The 21791-nt window shown below is 41.7% G+C and overlaps 1 protein-coding gene across 2 annotated transcripts in view; it reads left to right on the top strand.

Moving 5' to 3' along the window:
• The first annotated feature begins 12746 nt into the window (after positions 1-12746).
• The window catches only part of LOC115209325 (splicing factor 3B subunit 2), a 33688-nt gene continuing 24643 nt past the window's right edge, over positions 12747-21791 (top strand). The window contains exons 1-6 of one of the 2 annotated variants that reach the window (XM_029777682.2): positions 12747-12831; positions 14474-14534; positions 15979-16048; positions 17867-18175; positions 19579-19711; positions 20232-20782. In XM_029777682.2, the coding sequence (XP_029633542.1) occupies positions 14518-14534; positions 15979-16048; positions 17867-18175; positions 19579-19711; positions 20232-20782 (1080 nt within the window). In that variant the 5' untranslated portion in view covers positions 12747-12831; positions 14474-14517. Of the gene's footprint in view, positions 12832-13738; positions 13791-14473; positions 14535-15978; positions 16049-17866; positions 18176-19578; positions 19712-20231; positions 20783-21791 lie in introns of those variants that run through there. The other variant, XM_036500831.1, reaches the window with a different exon arrangement.

The raw sequence follows: 21791 nt of genomic DNA, 5'->3' as shown, positions 1-21791 counted from the left end.
TAATACTAAAAAAGTTGACAGTATATTTTTGAAGTTTCATTCCCTGGTAAGACTCCCTGTAATTTAAAGTGTGTTCAGGGAGAGTTGCCTCCCTTAGCTAAAGACCTCAAAATTATGCGGCCTGACCTTGTTTTTGAAGTTATTTTGTAGTAAAAAAAAGTTGTGCAAAAAACATCTCTTTTACTTGTTTCAGTCATTTGACTGCGGCCATGCTGGAGCACCGCCTTTAATCGAGCAACTCGACCCCGGGACTTATTCTTTTGTGAGCCCAGTACTTATTTTATCAGTCTCTTTTGCCGAACCGCTAAGTAATGGGGACATAAACACACCAGCATCGGTTGTCAAGCAATGCTAGGGGGACAAATGCAGACACACAAACACACACACGCATATATATATATATATATATATATATATATATATACATATATACGACGGGCTTCTTTCAGTTTCCTTCTACAAAATCCACACACAAGGCTTTGGTTGGCCCGAGGCTGTAGTAGGAGACACTTGCCCAAGGTGCCATGCAATGGGACTGAACCCGGAACCATGTGGTTGGTAAACAAGCTACTTACCACACAGCCACTCCTGCACCATACTGAATCTTTTGAAACCTCATGCGTCAAAATCGGCAACCCAGTTTTCGAATCCATAAGGAACATGCACACACACACACGCACACAAACTCTGTTTTATTATAAGATTTTGATCAGCTTTGAGGTACTTTGGGGTGGCGTCATTCGAAGGCTAAAACAATGCGAATGCATTGTGACCAGTGATGTGTAACAACATCTGATAGTCTGGTCGGTCACGTGATATATATATATATATACACACACACACGTGGAGAGAATAGTCTTTGTGTGTGGCAAATGTGCAGATACAGTAAGCTCTAAAAATGCACAGACAATAGACTCACTCAAATGTTCAGGGGATCATTAGAAGTGTTAGCTTTTGTTACCTAGGAGACCAAGTTAGCAGTGGAGAAGGAAGATTTGAAAGTGTAGTTGCTAGAATAAGAACGGGCTGGGCAAAGTTCAGAGAGTTTCTACCTTTGTTGGTAACTAAGGGCCTCTCCTTTAGGGTGAAAAGCAGATTGCATGATGCCTGTGTACATGCGGCTATGTTACATGGCAGTGAAGCACAAGCTTTGACTACAGAGGACTTGCAAAGGCTTGAAAGAAACAAAGCTAGCATGCTCCATCTGATGGGTAATGTCAGTGTGCATGTGCGACAGAGGGTAAATGATTTAAGAGGAAACCTGGGTACAAGAGGCATCAGGTGTTGTGTGCAAGGGAGGAGACTATGCTGGTTTGGTCATGTGATGCGTAGGGATGAGGACTGCAGCATAAGCAAGGGCCAAGCTCTGATTGTGGAGGGATTAGACCCAGGAAAAATTGGGACAAAATGGTGAGAAAAGATCTTCAGATGCTGGGCCTCCTTGAGGAAATGACAAGGGACTGGGAATTATGGGAATGTGCTGCTCTTGAGAAGACCTGTGAAGCTAAGTTAAACCGCTGTCATCCATACATACAGACTTGTCCTTTGCAGGTACTGAGGCCACATTAAAATGCTCTCATGTTGGTGCTGCATAAATACACCCATGCCGGTGGCACAGGAAAAGCACCCAGCACATTCTGTTAAGTGGCTGGTCTTAAGAAGGGCATCCAGCCATAGAAATAATGCCACAACAGACATCTTCATCTGAGAGTGAAGGAACTTCTCCACAAGGTCATACCACCCAGTGCCATATTCCAACACCAGTAAGACTGGTGGAGATTTCTCCACCTGTACACTGGCAAGGAGGACAGACACATTAACCTCAGAATGGTTTGGATAGTTAGGATCCAATGAGTTAAAGAATCAGATTTTGTTCCAATGTCTCAGGTTCTGTGTGTAGTTTATACAGCTGGATACTCTTTCTAACTGTAACCACTTCTTTACAGGGTCACAAGGTGTGTTTCTTGTGGCTAAAGAGACCCTTCAGCAAAGTAGAAGATAGAGTGGCCACCTGTAAACTGTTGAGAATGATGGAAGGAGTAGAAACAGTGTGTGGATGGAGTGGTGCCACAATGGGAGGTGACATGACCAAGGAGTTGCAGAGAAGAGAGCATGGAAATAGGAGGATCAGCAGGAGTGGGAAGAATAAAGTTGTCAGAATGTGAGGAGAGAGAGTAAGAGAGGCAGTCAGGTGTATATTGGAGGTGAATGGTGAAGGGGACGATGACAAAAAATGATGGATGGATGTCAATTGGGAGTAGATCAGAAATGAGAGAAAGTGATGAATAGCAGCACAGAAATAATGATATGAAATAAGGACTGTACAGGCCCTTATACAGAGATGCCGTTAGTAGGGTTAGGATTTGCAATGAGTATAGTGAAGAATTCCAGGTAGGTGTCCACCAAGGATCAGCCCTCATCCCCATCTTATTCATCATAGTTCTCCAGGCAATAATGCAGCAATGGATCACAGACTGGCAACTGAAACTGGCTGTGGACAAGTGTACCACCATGCATTTTGGGAGAAAAAAACCCTGCGTCCACATACTCCCTCCACAACACTGATATCAAGAAATCCTCTTGCGAGCGTGACCTAGGCATCACTGTCAGCAGTGATTTGCGTTGGACAAAGCATATCTCTAAAATTGTCAAGAAGGCCGAGGGTGTCTTGGCATCACTCAGCAAGACTTTTGTTAGCCGCTCTCCAGCCATCTATTTAAAACTGTATACAGCTATGGTACGACCACACTTGGAATTCGCATCATCAGTTTGGAACCCCTATCTTGCTCAGAACATTGACCTCCTGGAATCTGTCCAGAGACGTGCAACCAAACGCATACCCTCCATCAGACACCTACCATATTCTGAGCGCCTTGTTTCCCTGGGCATGGATTCACTGAAGCTCCGGCGTCTAGCGACGGACTTGGTGAACACCCACAAGGTTATCAACCACCTCACCAACAACAACACTGAACACCTTTTTGATCTCCATGTGTCTAACACACGTGGACATGCCTACAAAGTCAGAAAACAACACAGCTCCCATGACTTTCGGAAACATTTTTTCACGCTCAGAGTTGCTGAAGCATGGAATAAACTGCCTGCGTCAGTTGTTGACTGCCATGACACTGCATCCTTTAAGGCCCTCATGCTTTCCGAAATCCGCCGAAACTACACCTGATTATATATACACTTTAGATGAGTTGTAGTGCACCTGAGCACTGTACACAATTATTATTATTTATTATTATTATAACAGAGGAATTCAAGACACCCCTAGGAGCTCTTCTATGCTGATGGCTTGGCCCTCATAGCAGAATCACTACCAGAACTATAGAAGATGTTGGGGGACAAACACAGACACTCACACATATATAGATACATATATACGACGGGCTTCTTTCAGTTTCCGTCTACCAAATCCACTCACAAGGCTTTGGTTGGCCCAAGGCTATAGTAGAAGACACTTGCCCAAGGTGCCACGCAGAGGGACTGAACCCGGTACCGTGTGGTTCATAAGCAAGCTACTTACCACACAGCCACTCCTATGCTTGTAATATATTTCCTGAGAAGCTTGTTACAGTTTCATATTCTGTGGAATCTCTTTAAGACTCTAATTAATATTTTTACTTTATGGCCATGAAATAAAAATGTAACTCATTTTACTCTTTGGAAAATGAATAGCTTCATTGCTATGAAGTCCAGCATGATCATCATCATCACCATCGTCATCATCACTTAAAGCCTTGTCTTCCATGCTGGCATGGGTTTGACAAAAGCTGGCAGGCCAGAGGTCTGTGTCGAGCTCTACTGTCTGTTTTGGCATGCTTTCTACAACTGGATGCTCTTCTTAACACCAACCACTCTACAGAGTGCACTGGGTGCTTTTTTTCGTAGCACTGGCAGGATCATGAAGTAACTTACAAGACAAAGTCTCTTTAACTGGGGGAAGGTGGCCTTGTGCCAGTTGAGGAGAGGCTGTGGAAAAGATATAAGGATAACCCAGTTGGAGATGGTGAATTAGGGCCCCTAGGTAACAAATTAGCTACATCTTTTCTACATATGGAACAGGGCCATTTACCTTGGTCTCTGCTAAGGTAACTTTAAGGCCCTTTGATTCCAGGTTTTGCTTCCACACTTGGAATTCCTTTTCTAGTTCTGTTACAGATTCAAGTAATAGTTCCCATGAGCATCCTGTCCTAAATTCCTCTTTTATGGCTCATCCCTAGCTTCCTCATGTAGCCTAATTCTTTTTCTCTGCAACCTTCATCACCTGGAGTAAGCAGACCTTCTGTAATTACTTCTTTCTAAGGCATTTCCCTTACCCTTATAGCAGCTGACCAACATGATGAAAGCTTCTTCACCGATGGGATCCAAGCATGGCAACACCGATGGAAGAAGTGTGTTGATCGCAAGGGGGATTATGTTGAAAAATTAGCCTCATTTGGTTACATTCTGTGGGAGCATCTTGGTCAGCCTTTTTGCATTTCAGCCGACCCAGAGTGGAGAGACATTGAGTAAATATTCTCAATCATTGTCAGTTTCTAGTGCGAACTACACAATGTTGTGTGTTTTATAAGAGAGTGATGAAGTTAACATATCCTTCTACAGTAATATGTATCTATTGGGTTAGAATTTGAATGGAAAATATGTTGAGAAAGTCAGAGTAGAAAGCTAGAATAAAAGGGGTTGAAATTAAGAAAAAATTCATAATATTTCTGTATTTGGGTTTATTTGTAATAGTTGTGGAATGCTCTTCCCCCTTTCCGTAAAAGTAAGAAAAGCTGTTCCCACAGCCACTACATAGCTGGTATCAGTTCATCATCATCATCGTTTAACGTCCGCTTTCCATGCTAGCATGGGTTGGACGGTTTGACCAGGGTCTGGGAAGCCACGGTCTGCACCATGCTCCAGTCTGATCTGGCAGTGTTTCTACAGCTGGATACCCTTCCTAACGCCAACCACTCCGAGAGTGTAGTAGGTGCTTTTTATGTGCCACCGGCACAGGTGCCAGGGGAGTCTGGCATCGGCCACAATCGGTTGGTGCTTTTAACGTGCCACTGGCACAGAAGCCAGTCAAGGCGGCACTGGCATCGGCTTCATATCCAATAAATAATTATTAAGGTTGAAATATTTAAAACTTTTATATTAACTGTAGTAAGAAAGAACTTAACCAACATATTTCTATGAGCCACATATGTGAACAGACAAATAGCCAAGGTTTGGCCAACCCTGGCATAAATACCAGTAAGAAACAAACGGCCGCATCAGATATTTTAAGCATCTCGGTGGTAGTAGAGGGCAACTGGAAGTTCTACACCTCTGTCTTTTCAGAATTACTAAGTACAAGCATACCATTTCCATCCAAACTTGCTTCTCTTGCAACATACCTGCTGAGCTTGAGGAGACCTATTGAGTCAAGTACATCAACATCAAAATAAATATCAAATGGAAATTGTAGTTGTGATACCTGTGCTGGTGGCACGTAAAAAGCACCAACCGATCGTGGTCGCTGCCAGTCTCCCCTGGCACCTGTGCTGGTGGTACATAAAAAGCACCCACTACACTCATGGAATGGTTGGCGTTAGGAAGGGCATCCAGCTGTAGAAACACTGCCAGATCAGACTGGAGCCTGGTGCAGCCTCCTGGCTTCCCAGACCCCGGTCGAACCGTCCAACTCGTGATAGCATGGAAAACGGATGTTAAACGATGGTGATGATGATGATTTCTATGAGCCACATATGTGAACAGACAAGTAGCCAAGGTTTGGCCAACCCTGGCATAAATACCAGTAAGAAACAAATGGCCGCATCAGATATTTTAAGCGTCTCGGTGGTAGTAGAGGGCAACTGGAAGTTCTACACCTCTTTCTTTTCAGAATCACTAAGTGCAAGCATACCATTTCCATCCATCATACTTCTCTTCCACAACATCTTGACTCTCTTTGATCCACAGCCAAGCATCCTGGAACACCTTGCAGTGTATGACAGTGGGACACCGCTTCCTTTCTGCTTCCCTTTTAGCCACCTGATACAGTTCTTCATTAACCCTGTTTTTCCATTCTTTCCAAACCAGTGCCTTCTTATTTCTGACCCCGTCAACCTTGCCATTCCACCACCATGCTTTGCTCCAACCACAGATTTGATTTGTCAACTTCAGTGTAAGTTAATCCCTAAGAACTTACAGTTGCCCTCTTCATCATCATCATCGTTTAACATCTGCTTTCTATGCTAGCATGGGTTGGACGAATGACTGAGGGCTGGCGAACCAGATGGCTGCACCAGGCTCCAATCTTGATATGGCAGAGTTTCTACAGCTGGATGCCCTTCCTAATGCCAACCACTTTGAGAGTGTAGTGGGTGCTTTTACGTGCCACCGGCACGGGGTCCAGTCAGGCGGCACTGGCAATGACCTCACTCAAATCTTTTACACATGCCAACGGCACAGGTGCCAGTAAGGCGATGTTGGTAACGATCTCGCTCGAATGGTGTCATATGTCTCTATTTCTTCCTCCTCACCAAATGCTTCATTTTGAACAATTCTACATCTCTCACCATTCGAAGGATCCTTCAGCTTCCATAACTTCCTTTTCTGTATGAGTTTGTGTCTCTGGGTCCTTCTAGCCCCCCCCCCCACTAGGTCGGAAGCCAACATTCTTCACCTGATAAGTGATCCGGTGGCTAGCAGGCTTCAGACTTTCAAACCTAATCCTTTATTTGACCCACAGGGGTACAGTTTTCATTTTGCTCTCTGCATTTTGTGACACTTTTGCCTCAGTTGATTTTTTTGTAAATTACCTTATGGCCTTGCCTGGAATTGAACTCAGAACCTCTTAGTGCACTGCATTAACCAATATCTTTACTTACTATACTATGCCTGTGGGCAGTGATAGAGGGAATTCTTGAGACTTATAAACCTAATTCTATGTAATCTGTTGTAAAGTCAATACCACCATGACCGATATCCAAACTACAGTGGAGAAGGCTAACCACTGGATTTGGTTAAAAAGAGACGATGAGCGATGGCTAGAAGGATATTGAGCTTTATTTGATAACCAGCTGATCTAGCAAGCAGGGTCTCATATCAGTGAGGGGGTGGGGGCTCGTGTGCATTGATGCCGTCAAGAGGTAGGCCCCGAAACGGCACGCATTCTCTCCTGATGACCCCATACACTTGCTGGAGTTTTTGACTGGTAGCACTTGCATGTGCAAGTTGTTTGCAAGACACATGTTGTAGGAACTCTGAAGAGAGGAGGTAGAATAAAATTGAGGTGTTTTTATGGGGTGTGGGGTAACAGGGAGAGCAAGGCATGAGAAGATCCACAAAAGGTGGAGAATGAAAGGTACAAGAATATGATGGGAAAATGCAGGTATATTTGCAGGTGGAGTCAGTATCTTGTGTTGGGGCACATTTTGATATGGATGGAAGAAGAATGGATTTTTATGTCCCTGTGGTTGTTGTAGCTCTGAATTTTCCATCAGCCACATCATTACAAAAATCTGGGTTGCTTCTTTCTGAGCCAAACCACACTATATATTCAGTACAGCTAACCCCACAGACAACAGATGATGGGTGGTACCTAACTTGGGCACTGGAACAACACAAATGTAATGAACAGATGGCAAAGGAGAGACACCAAAAGACATTTCTTCTTTGTAACAAGTGGTGAACCCAATGGGATCTTAGCCACTGACAACAGGAGGAGGACATGAGACTAGACACAGAAGAGAGCAGCAAAAGCAACCAATGGAATCTTAGCCACTAACAACAGAAGGAGGACATGAGGCATGAAACCAGACACGGAAGAGAGCAGCTGAAGGAACAACTGACCAGAGCGCTGCGACAACACAAACAATGGACGGATGACAACAGCAACACATATTGCCCATCTAGCATTTTCACAGCTACTACTATCACACCAGTCCAAGAAGAATAATCTCCAAAGTGTCCCAATGTTTTTTCATTTTCAGTAAGGACATTATTTTTTTTATTTATGATAAGAATAAATATATTTTTTTATAAAAAAATCTCAAATAGATTTCAGTGTTCTTTCAGTAAGAGAAGAAAAACCATGAGTTTCCTGGTTTGAACTGTGTCATATCTTGAGGCGGCGTCTTTTTGCCTTCAACTCAAACCTTGTCAATGAAATAGAGTGAAAAGGAAACTGCTTGATGCCCTGTTCAAAGGTCTGGCCTTGCTCATACTGTCAAGCTGATTCTCACTGAAGAATTGTACTATGGGTAGACATGCCTGTGGAGTACTCAGCCACCTTTGTGCTTATTCAAGGAGTAGATTGGACAGTTAGATCAGTAATTAGCCGACCTTGCCATGTAAAAAGCACCCAGTTCACTCTGTAGTATGGTTGGTGTCAGGAAGGGTATCCAGCTGTAAACACCATTCCTAAACAGACAATGGCGCTTGGTGCAGTTGTTTGGCTTGCAAGCTCCTGTCAAGCCATCCAACCCATGCCAGCATGGAAAATGGATGTTAAATGATGATGATGGAAATACATGTGTGTATGCATACACTCATTTATATTCATATGGAAGCGACCCTCCTGAAAACGACAATCCAAATGAAGCATACTTTAAAAACATTTATCACCTGATGGTTTGATTCCCTTTTAAAGATTTGTACAAAACAAAAACAAGAGATATGTTTGGCGACCCCCGGCAGGACAAGTGAGACCATAACCCGTGGCCTCTACCTGGGATGTAGCCAGCCCACTTATGCATACCTTTCCTTCTTGGGACACAAAACTCTGCTTGCAAAGACCTGTTGAGGCAAGTGAAATCGAAATCGAAATCGCTCAAAAATCAATGGAAGTTGTAGTTGTGATACCAGTGCCGGTGGCACGTAAAAGGACTATCCAAACATGGCCATTGCCAGCGCCGCCCCGACTGGCCTCCGTGCCGGTGGCATGTAAAAAGCACCCACTACGCTCATGGAGTGGTTGGCGTTAGGAAGGGCATCCAGCTGTAGAAACACTGCCAGCTCAGACTGGGCCTGGTGCAGCCTCCTGGCTTTTCAGACCCCGGTTGAACCGTCCAACCCATGCTAGCATGAAAAGCGGACATTAAACGATGATGATGATGATGAGGGGACCAAAATCTTTAAAGGGTCATAATTCAGCCCTGATGCTAGGGTGTAAATGTAAACTCAACCAACTCCCGGAAAGAAAAGAAGTGTTCTGTAAAGGATTTTGCTTTGTCAGAAGAAATCAGGTTGTTCTTGGTAAAAGAAAGAACATGATGTCCCTGAACTTAGTGTTCCCATTTTGATATTCAATCTTACATTCCCCTCTGATCTGACGGACCTCTAGAAAAGACTGATGCACAATGGCTCAGAATATGAAGTTCTAATTTTAGATCTGCATGCAGTAATATTTTTTTAAAAATGGAATTCATGCATTTTGCTTCTCCACTGCCCTTGCTAGAGTTTGTGAAGCTTCAGTGTAACACCTTACCATAACAAAAATATTGGGTCATCCCATAAATAATACGGGTTTTTCAATTGCATGAACTAAAAGTTGGAGGGGGACAGGATAAACTACCTGCATCAACTTGCTATAAAAGCAGGTAGTAATTTTACCTTGTACTTATTCTTAGTGCAAGTTTTGAAGAGTGCAGTTCAATTTTAACACTTATTTTTTCAAAGCTATAATGGAAGTGACAAAGGAGCATATTCGGCATATTTTGCTTTATGAGTTCAATAAAGGCAACAACACAACGGAAAGTGAGAGGAATATTAATGGAATATATGGGAATCAGACAATAAGCATAAGCCAGTGTCAACGGTGGTTTCAGAAATTCCAAGCCTGAACCTACAGCCTAGAAGATGAGTCTTGACCTGGAAGATTTGTAGAGCTCGACAAGGATGTCCTGCAAACCCTGGTGGAACAAAATCTCATTGTAACTGTTGAAGAACTTGCAGAAAAGCTTCAATTTGGTCATTCAAACATTCATTGACACCAGTGCTTGAAGGAAAACGACCATCTTTGGTTTCAAGATGAAAGGTGCTCTTCCATCAGGATAATGCTCAACCACATACAGCAAAAATGACATTCCAAAGGCTGGAGCAGTTTGAATGAGAAACATTGCCCTACCCACCATACTCGCCAGGCATTTCCCCCATCTGATTATCATTTATTCTGCAAAATCATTTAAACGGAAAAAATATGAATTTTGTTGACAAGGTCAGAAAAGTACTAACAGCATTAAAAGTGGAGTAGTGTAAAAACTAACACTTCCTTTTTTCTGAGCTGAGATTTGAAACCAAATCTAATAATAATAATAATAATGAAATTATTGTATACAGTGCTCAGGTGCACCACAACTTGTCAAAAGTGCATATAAAGCATATGCAGTAATGTACAAATGTCTGGGAAGTGAACAGTGTATGAGTCAGATACATGCTTGTGTGTGTATGAAGGGGAGAAAGTCAGGTGTAGTTTTGGCAAATCTCACGAAGCATGGAAGTTTTGAAGGATGCAGTGATCCGACAGCTAACAACTGATGCCAGCAGTTTGTTCCATGCTTCAGCAATTCTTAGCGTGAAAAAATGTTTCCGAAAGTCATGGGAGCTGTTTTGTTTTCTGACTTTGTAAACATGTCCACAGGTGTTAGACAGGTGGAGTTTGAAGAGGTGCTCAGAGTTATTGCTAGTAAGATGGTTAATAATTTTATGGGTGTCTAAGGATTCTTGCTCGTCTGATCCACCACTGGCCAAACAGGTGTGAAAGAAATTTCTTTGTCCTGTCAAAAAGTAATGGATGGATTTCCCTTCGACCTACAACTTGAGCCATGTCATTCAAGGTTCAAGCGGACAGGAGGCAACCTACATAGGTAGAAATTGTTCCTGTGGTATGTCTGTCCTTCTAGCTGTCATGACCATTATAAATACAGCAATCCGTCAAGAGATGGTGGAGACAGCCATCACCAGGCGAACTATCAAGTAACTTGCACCGGTCAAGCAGCCAACCACATATTCAACATCAACGACCCAACACAGTAGTAGTCGCAGAACATAAACGGACACAACTGAATGACCAACGCACACACAGACACAAAACATGTCTGGTTCTACCTCATCACATCGACACAGTATTTCTCCTGTTTATTTGCTTCTTCAGTAACTCAAAACAAGTTGGTAATGTCATGTAGTGAACAAATAAATGTAAGAGTTGATTAAATAAATTATTTCAAAATCAATCTGAGGCTTTTCCTTTGTTTTACTTTGATGTCCACATGCCTTTTACCTCTGCTACCTCAACATCTTTTGCTACACCATTTCCCACTACATTTTCTTTCGTGCCTGTTTGGCCAGTGGTGGATCAGAGAAGCAAGAATCCTTCAATTTGGTTTCGAATCTCATCTTGGAAAAATGAAGTGTTAGTTTCTACAGCCTCTTATGCCCAGCATTTCTCTCAAAACGCTTACACTCTGTCATACATGCACACTGACATTACACATCCAGTGGAGCATACTGGCTTCATTTCTTTCAAGCCTACACATGTCCTTGGCAGTCACAGCCCATGTTTCACTACTGTGTAGTATGGCTGTTCACACACAGGCATTATATAATCTGCCTTTTGTTCTGAGAGAGAAGCACTTTGTTACCAACAGAGGTCGGAGCTCTCTGAATTTTGCCCAACCTATTCTTATTCTCACAGGTACACTCTTGGAACATCCTCCCCTGCTACTGATATGGTCACATAGGTAAAGGAAGTTATCGACTACTTCTAGTCCCCCTCCATCCGGCATTTCATTGTCCATTTTCTGAACATTTATAGCGTTGATTGTACCTGTACACCTACCACACACAAAAACTAATTTTCCTGTTAACTTTCCTTTGATATTGCTGCACCTCTTATGTATCTATAGCTTACACCAGGTACATCTTATGGAATTTCTACCTACGCCTTTTCTACAGATTGAGCAGGTCCATCTACCTGAAGGGATTTGTGATTTGCCTGCTTTCCTAATTACTAAGGCTTTGGTTTCTGCTAGGTTAACTCTGAGGCCCTTCTGTTCTAGAGCTCTATCATTTTAAAACTGGGACGGCACATATGAGTTGTGTAGACTGTGAGATGTGTCTTAAAAAGCAAACTGAATAGCGGGGAGGAATGACAGTTGAATTGCTTTGATTAAAAGTCAACCAGATCAGAGCTGACATGGCAGTAAACAACAATGAAAACAGCGATGAACCTCAAATCACAGTTTATAATCTCAAACAAAGAAGAGATGCATCGGATAATGCAATGGCATGCACACAAAACACATTTTCTGGGTTTTAAGGCTTTCAATTGGAAACTTGGGAACCTTGATCTTAAGAGTAACCCAATGAAGAAGGGAGATAACTCCTTTGGTCTTAAATCATCATTTACGGCACAAACCTTCATTACTGTCGTTATTTTGATATTTTGTCAATAATTAAGGAATATTTGTTGCACTTTGGATTCTTTTGAATAAAAGGCTTTATAAACGAAAGGAATTTGCAAGATTTTGGTTTTAGGAAATATATAACGAATATTTTTATTAAATAAGAATATTCCTTCATGCAGTCGATGTTTTCATATATATAATTTTTAATTATATAACAAAATGAATGTTATCATTTCATAGTTATAATTTTTATAATTAAAGTGAGAAACATTGAACGATTTCCAAACGTTTTGTATAATAAAATGAAACACTTGACGTTATTACGACATTGCAATCCCGGTTTACGCTAGAACTTCCGGTTAATGACCGCGTTTGCCCAGGATTTTCTTTTCTGGGATTTTTTCTCTTTTTATTTGATTCACGAAAATAAATCCAAATTAATTCCTCGGTGAGTTCTTTCTTCTCCATTTCTCCAACTTCCTCTCCTACGTATTGTTCGTCTCATATCTTTTACCTCCTCCGTCACTTTATTCCACTCACCTCCAATTAACTTTCAATTAATTTCTTTCCTTAATTAATTTATTTCACTTTTCTCCTTTAATTACATTTTCAATCTGCAACTTTATTTATTTCTCTCCTGGATCACATTTAAATCGTTCCTTTATATCGTTTTATCTCTGTTTAATGTCTCAAAATAATACAAACAAATCCAAACCTGTTTTTAATCTTAATAATTACTAATTACAATTAATGCAATCATTACCATAATTACTAATTTATTGTTTTAAATATTCAAACGTTGCACAAAACACTTCCAAATTTCACAGTCCTCCCTTAATTTTTCTTCTTTTTGCCTCTCTTTTCCCTTTTAAATATTATTATTATTTTTCACTCCCACATTTTCCCTTTGGCCACAAATCATTGTAAATACACCAAAAACCCATCACACTTCCACTTATATCTCTATTTGTTATTGTCAACTCGGGTTTATTATCCTTATTTTAATTATATTGATCTACTGTTGTTATATCATGTTCATTGTTTATTAAATTTTAATTAATTTTATCAGTGAATTTGGTGAATTTCGAAGAAATGGGAGAATGCATAAAAACATGGTTTTGATTACTGACACAAAATGGAAACCGGAATTTTGTTTACTTTTGGGAGGCAAAATAATGTCATCTTAAAAACGTGTCTTGCGAGGAGAGAAGTGTTTATTTAGATAACTTAGACGTTTCTAATTATAAACAACATTACATAAACAACAAACTTTCTGATTTCAAGATCTAATTATGCTTAAAAACCAGCAGAAATAATGGTGTTATGTAGTTCCACCTCTGACAATATTTTCTCCTTTCTTCTCATTCTCTTTCGCCATCTTTGCATTCTGGAGAATATTGTTTTGCGGTAATTGCCTTGCTTTCTTCATTCCATCTTTCTATCTTTTACTTGCTTTCGCCATTAGGCCGTGGCCATGCTGGGGTACCACCTCGAAGAATTTTTAGTCGAACGAATCGATCCCAGTACTTAAGGCTGGTACTTACTTTGTTAGTGTATTTTGGCGAACAGCTAAGTTACAGGGACGTAAATGCACCAACGCCAGTTGTCAAGTGGTAATAGGAGACACACTTGTGTGTGATGGGCTTGGTTCTGTTTTCGTTTACCAAAATCACTCACAAGACTTTGGTCAACCCAACGCTATAGTAGAAGATACTTGGCATGGTTTCTATAGATGAATGCCCCTCCTAATGCCAACCACTTTACAGAGTGTACTGGTTGTTATTTACTTGGTATTGTCACCAGTGCTTTTAACATAACACCATCACCAGTGCTTTTCTATGTGGTACCAGCACTCATGGAGAACTGAAGGTGCCACGCAGTGGGATTGAACCTGGAGCCATGAGGTTGCCCATTTCGATATAAGTGTTTATTTTATTGAACCTGAAAAGATTAACTGCTAAGTAGATTCTGATTAGATTAGATTAGAATTCAGAACACAAAGGAATTAGAGGAAAAGGTATGGTACATGAAACTAAAATCTTTCTAAAACTAAAACGTTATTGATTAAATTTTTTTTTTTGACCTTTCAGAATTGTCTATTTTGGTCAACTAGGATCAAATTTGAAATACAAATATGAAATCTCGTTCAAGGTAAGTACAATTTGAAAAGCTTTATTTCCTCCTGTGTGTTTTTGGTTCGGTACATGAGTTAGGGTTCCTTAATTGATTTACCTCTTTCTGTAGAAAGAATGGGCTGGACTGCTTGACAGGAACTGGTAAGACCAGGGTCAAACAATGATGATGATGAAGATCAAGAGCTGCACCAGGTTCCATAGTTTGTTTTGGCGAGCTGGCAGAAACATTAGCATGCCAGGCGAAATGCTTTGTGCTATTTCGTCCACCGTTCTGAGTTCAAATTCCGCCGAGGTCGACTTTGCCTTTCATCCTTTCGGAGTGGATGAATTAAGTACCAGTTATGCACTGGGGTCAATGTAATTGACTTAATGTCTTTGTCTGTCCCCTCTGTGTTTAGCCCCTTGTGGGCAATAAAGAAATAAGAAATAGTTTGTTTTGGCTTGGTTTCTAGATCTGGATGTCCTTCCTAACACCACCACTTTACAGTGTGGACTGAGTGCTTTTACGTAGCACTGGATGGTAGCATAGTTTCAGTGGCTGGATTTTTATATTTTTATGATTCTATAGACCTTGGTGCAAGTTGACTGGGAACCAGAGGCCCACCAAAATTGTTACCAATTGGGCCCTGTACCTCCTAAGGCCGACCCTGTACATATATATATATATATATTATATATATATATATATATATATATATATATATATATATATATATATATATAAGGTCATTGTACAGGACAAGGTGACCAACACTGATGTCCTAACTCATGCTGGCCTCTCTTCCATGTACACCTTGCTGAGACAATGTCGACTACACTGGCTAGGCCATGTTTGCTGTATGGAGGACAGCCGAATCTCAAAAGACATTCTCTATGGAGAACTCGCAGCAGGACAGAGGAACAAGGGCTGCCTGCAGTTGAGGTGCAAGGATGTGTGCAGGAGGGACATGAAGGTTCTCAACATCGACATCAACTCCTGGGAGGACCTGGCAGTGGGCTGCACCAGGTGGAAAAGCACACTTCTCAAACAGTTACGGATTGGTGAAGAGAGGCTGTTAGCTGCAGAAAAGTGAGCCCAAAGTAACGGATCGACAGACCAGAATCCACACACAGATGCGACCGAGACTGTCATTCTCGCATTGGTCTCCATAGCCACAGGAGACGCTGCTCAAGCCGAGCGGCCCGACCTAGACAATAAATGGACAGACGTGATACCCATGGTCAGCCATGACCGAAGGTGGCCTGAGATACATAATATATAGCAATCTACAGGATCAATATATTAGCTATCCATGCATATTGATGCATTAATATATTATTAAACAACTGCATATTAACCAAAGATTAACCAAAGATATAACTGGATAAATATTTTCTGCTGAAACTTAACATCATATTGATAAGGATTTATTTTACAGACAAGTGTGATATAATTTGTTTAAATAATTTTCTTCCGACAGGAACAAGAAGAAGCAACAAATGTCATCTTCAAGATCAGACGTGGACCTGGATCCAGCATCGGATGAAGATGTATGTTAATTTATATATTTTTATTCTTGTGAGCATATTGCATATTCGTTATCTGATAATAGTATTTTTTAGATTTACTTGAAGAATGGTGAATAGAGGTACAACAGTTGCATGTATAGTTTATAGAATTATGTACAAAAGTCAGGAAAGTGGCCAGTGTATAAGTCATGATATACATGTGTGCATGCGTATGGAGGTGGGGGGATATCAAGTGTAGTGTTGGCGAATTTCAGGAAGCATGGAAGTTTTAAAGGATGCAATGTCTCTGCAACTAGCAACTGATGCAGATAGTTTATTCCATGCTTCAGCAACTCTGAGTGAGAAAAAATGTTTCTGAAAGTCATGCGAGCTGTGCTGTTTTCTGATTTTGTAGGCATGCCTACATGTGTTAGACACATGGAGCTCAAAAAGGTGCTCAAGGTGGTTGTTGGCAAGATGGTTAATAATAGAGAGAGAGGGACAAGTGTCTTGATGTAAGGGAGATATTTGGCTACCCCAGTCGGAAGAGAAAGGAGAATGGTGGGTGAAGATGTATCTGGGCGTATCTTCAAGTTGCAAGAAGGTGAATGAAAGAGATGTGGTATGGGTGGGTGAGCAAGTTTTCTTTTTTTTTGAGACAGCATTCACCCGGGGTGGGTTGAGCTGGCTTCATTCATCCTCAATGCTGCATCTCTCACAAACGCCGACTAGTGTGAGAGGCAAGTAGAAGATGGATAGAGGGAAATAGAGTGGGTAGTGAACATGGGTGGGGGTATGGTCATTTATGAATATTTGTTGGAGGTAGCTGCGGAGATGGTGTGAAGTGAGTGGGGAAGGGGTGATACATGAAAGAGGTGCAAATTGTTAGGGGTGAAATCAGATACATAAGGTGGGAGGGAGCAAGAGAGAGGTAATAGGGGCAAGGGAGCCATTTGCAAAATGAAGGTTGTATAGCAGAGGGGCAGGAGAAATTAAGGAAGGAAGGGATGATACTGAGAGTTTGTGGGGAAAAAAGGAATAGGTTCCAGGGAGTGTGAATGGCAAGGATGGAGAGTGAGAAATATGCAGTTCCACTCTTATAATTACCGTAGTTGAATGAGTAGTGATGGAGGGGATCGGTGTAGCAGTTGAAACTATTAATAGCAGTGCCCTACCATAACTGCAGTTGAAGGAATAAAACAAGTGAAAGAATGCAAGAATTTCTGCTGGAAACCAAAAGTGGCAGATGTCAAGATCAATCCTAAAAGTGGCAAAAGACTGGAACCTGTGACCAAATATAAACAAATGAATGACAACAATTAATACATTTTTGTTTCAACGTTTGTTTTCAGATAAAATATTTCCCATCTTGTAAAACATTTTATTTTCTTTTAAAATAACAAAATGACTGTATTAGTAACTAGCAGTATAGCCCAGCGTTGCTCGGGCTTGTTTTCTTTTCGACCCTTTAGAATTGGAATTTTTGAAAAGTAAAAATTTTGCATTATGTAGCTTGTTATTCTCTTTCAGTGAACATTTTTCTGGTTGAAATACACCGAAAAATGGCGACACAGCAGTAAAAAAAAATCGTAAAAAATAGGGATTTTCATAGAAAAAAAAGCACGTTTTTGGTGTTAACATGGTCCGATTTGAATTTTTTCTTCTACGTAAGGAAGAGCAAGCCTTCTTCTATCATACTCTCAATTTTGGTCAACTGGTGCCGCAGGGTCTCGGAGGAGATAGTGTTAGTTGAAGGCTACCAAACCTGCCATACACAGATAACTTCAGCTTTATATATAGAGAGATTAGTATTTTTATTTCTAATCATTAATTTCATGACATTTTCTTTTTTTTCTTCAGGCTGGTCCTTCTGAAATGGATGAAGAACTTCAACAAAAAGTTGTTCTCCAGCAACAGATGTTGGCCCTTCAACAGCATCAGCAGCAAGCTGCAGCAGCAGCGGCTGTAGCAGCCGTCATGTCCCAGCAAGGACCACCACAACCACCATTACCACAACCTCCACCGCCTCCACCCTCCGGCCCCAACGCATCACCTGCTGGTTCTGCTGCCGGAGGAGAATACCTTCAATTGATGGAGAAAGTTCAACAGCAGCAGCAATTATTGGAGGCTGAGAAACAGCAACAGATGTTAATAAAACAGCAACAAAGGGTAACTATGAGAATCCTTCATCATCTCATGATCCATAAACCTCCACAAGAAGGGCACCTGTGCTCTGCTTAAGTTTGATATCAGCATCTCTATTTTGTGCTTTGTTCTTAGTAGGAAGGGTAAAAATCAAAAGAATTGGCTTTATGAAATGTTTAAGAATTGATGGCAGTTATGTGTGTTGTGGTTGGTCATGGGGGGAGACACCAGAATGGGAATATTAATAGATATACAGAAGTTATGATTGAGTACAAAGCATGAAGAGAGATGAAGACTATTAAGGATCATTGAAAGATTGGCTTTCTGTGGCCGTTGCCAGCCTCGCCTGGCACGTAAAAAGCACCCACTACACTCACGGAGTGGTTGGCGTTAAGAAGGGCATCCAGCTGTAGAAACACTGCCAGATCAGACTGGAGCCTGGTGCAGCCTCCTGGGTTCCCAGACCCCGGCTGAACCGTCCAACCCATGCTAGCATGGAAAAGAGACGTTAAACAATGATGATGAGAATGGCAGATAATTGTAAATACTGAAACTTTTGCAAGTGAGGAATGTAGTGGGTGCTTGGTCTGGTTTGATAGGGAGTGACTTCAGGGGGAGTAAAAAGAAGACTCAGAAGCAAAAAGCAAATAGAAAGAAATTAATGAATAAAGTTTGCCTTTGAAGGGAGTTGGTAGAAATCATTGTCATCATCATCATCATTTGTTGCCTGTTTTCCATGTTGGAACAGGTTGGACAGTTTGACAGGAGCTGGCAAAAGCCAGGATCCACGCCAGACTCCACTTGTCTGCTTCGGCCTGGTTTCTATGGCTTGATACCCTTCCTAATGCCAACTACTTTACAGAATGTACTCAGTGCTCTTACATGACACTAGCACCAGTGCTTTTTGGGTGTTAGGGAATGACATGTGGGTTGGGAGAGAAGGTTGACAGGGCATGACCCCTCCTGGACAAGCATTACCAAGGTGGTACTAAAGAGATTTATGATAATATTTAAAATTGGATATGAGGACATTAATGTTTCATGCTATTGGTTTAAATTTGAATACTTGCACTTCCAGTATATTTTTGTGTTCCATTTATATTCAAGAGTTAACCATCTTGTTACCATATTTCTGTTGAGATGCTCTGAGTTTCTTTCAATTAATTTTAAATATAACAAAGAATTTAGTAAAATAACTTAGTTATTATTCAGCTAGTGTTAGGAACATAAATTGAGACTAAGGTTTGGTGGAAGGTTTTAATTCAAAACTTATGAAAACAAGACATTTGTACTGCAGAGCGAGAGGCGGTTTCAGCTGGGTTGGTAACGAAAGGGTTAAACCCCCTCACAGCGTGTTCATGTTAGTCTTTGGTGAGAAATTTATTTGCTTTGTTAATGGTTTTTTTTACCATTTTGTTTCCTAACAGATGATTCTAGATCAGCACCAGGCAGATGAAGCAGAGATGATGCGCCAACAACAACTGGCTATCATACAACAACAACAAGAGGCTGCACAGAAAGAAGAGCAACAAAAATTCATGCATCACCAAATGCAATCAGGTGACCACCTCTCCTTTAATTCAAGGTTTTGCTGTTTTTGGTTTAGTTCTTTATGTCTTTGAATTGATATCATTTAAAAGACAAAATAACGTGACACCGGCACAGGTGCTTTACGTGTTGCACCAGCATGGGTGCTTTATACCTGGACTGGTAGGAGTGCTTTTTATGTGGCACCAATGCATAAGAAATTATTATTTAAACTATTAATACATGTAAATGTTAATATATTATTATGATAAGGCGGCGATCTGGCAGAAATGTTAGCACGCTGGGTGAAATGCGAAATATTTCGTCTGTCTATACGTTCTGAGTTCAAATTCCGCTGATGTCAACTTTGCTTTTTCATCCTTTCGGGGTCAATAAATTAAGTACCAGATACGCACTGGGGTCGATGTAATCAACTTAATCCCTTTGTCTGTCCTTGTTTGTCCCCTCTATGTTTAGCCCCTTGTGGGCAATAAAAAAAAAAAAGAAATATTATTATAATCACTAATAAAATATCTGATTTTGTCTCTTGCAGCTCAAATGATGCCTATTCCACCTCCACCACCCCCTCAAAGTTCAGAAAATCAGCTCCCCCCTCCACAGTTTGTGACCCAGGCTAGTGGTCCACCTCCGCCACCGCCTCCACCGCCACCACCAACGTCGGGATTGCAGCCACCAGGTCCTCCACAGAGCATGGCACCACCACCACCTCCTCCCCCTTCCCTTCAGAGTATTCCTCCACCTCCACAAGGCATTCCTCCTCCTCCGCCCCCACAAGGTATCCCACCCCCACATCAGGGAGTCCCTCCTCCTCAAGGAATGCCACCGCAACCTCAGGGCATGCCACCTCCGCCTCCACCTCAGATAGCGGCCACCATGACCAACCAGCCTCCGCCCCAGCAACAGAATATTCCCCCGCCTCCACCACCATCACTACAACCGCCTATGTCTTTAATGACCAGTCAGCCGAATGTACCGATAGTTTCTTCTACGTCCACCTCGGGCAATTCAAGCAGTGCAAATATGATTGCAGGTCAGTCTAACATGGGAACTCACACTACGACAGCAATAGATACAAAATCTCAGGTAAGTCTGAAATTTCCACTTTCAAGTTCCTTTTGAGTTTTGGGCCCCATGAGGGCAAAGTGGCTGAGTGTCTTTTGAGTGTTGGGCCTTATGGGGCAAAGTGGCCGAGTTCCTTTCAAGTGTTGGGTTTTACAGAAGCAATGACCAGGACCTTTGGCATCATGTTGTGCTTGAGTAGAAGACCCATCAAGCCGAGCAGAATCGCAGTCGTGGCAGATACCGGTGTCATGCAAATGGCACCTAAAAAGCACCCATTACACTCTTGGAGTGGTTGGTGTTAGGAAGGGCATCCAGCTGTTGAAAACCATGCCAAATCAGACTAAAGCCTGGCGCAGCCTTCCAGCTTACCATTCCTGGTCAAACCATCCAACCCATGCCAGCATGGACAACAGACGTTAAATGATAATGGTGATGAATACTCTCCCTGTCACGCACAACATATACTAACGATTTAATTAGAGCCATGTGTCATTTGGGTCTCATAACTTAAATATATTACTACACAATGTATTATTGGAATGGAGCTGCGGATCTGATTTCAGTCCTGAATTGGGTGGACAGCAACTGCAGAGTTGTTCATCAGAAAATGACTCTAAAACATGTTTATAAAGAAGAGTTGTTTGCTTCATATTCCTCATGTGCCGATTCTGCCCAAAAGAAAGGAACAAATAATACAATGTGGCTGTAGGCGCATTGCTAGTGTGTGTGTGTGTATTTTTTTTTTTTTTATGTGACCGACCAGACCATCAGATGTTACACATCGCTGGTCACAATGTGTTTGCACTGTTTTAGCGTTTGAATGACGCCACCTTGCTGGCTAAGCAAGCAGGCCAACAGAAGAAAGAGTGAGAGAAAGAGTGGTGAAAGAGTACAGCAGGGATCACCATCCCCTGCCGGAGCCTCGTGGAGCTTTATGGTGTTTTCGCTCAATAAACACTCACAACACCCGGTCTGGGAATCGAAACCGCGATCCTACGGCTGCGAGTCCGCTGCCCTAACCACTGGGCCA

Source organism: Octopus sinensis, linkage group LG3 (genome assembly GCF_006345805.1).
Source record: "Octopus sinensis linkage group LG3, ASM634580v1, whole genome shotgun sequence".
In the NCBI taxonomy this organism is placed as follows: domain Eukaryota; kingdom Metazoa; phylum Mollusca; class Cephalopoda; order Octopoda; family Octopodidae; genus Octopus; species Octopus sinensis.
This window is presented reverse-complemented; position numbering and strand designations above follow the sequence as displayed.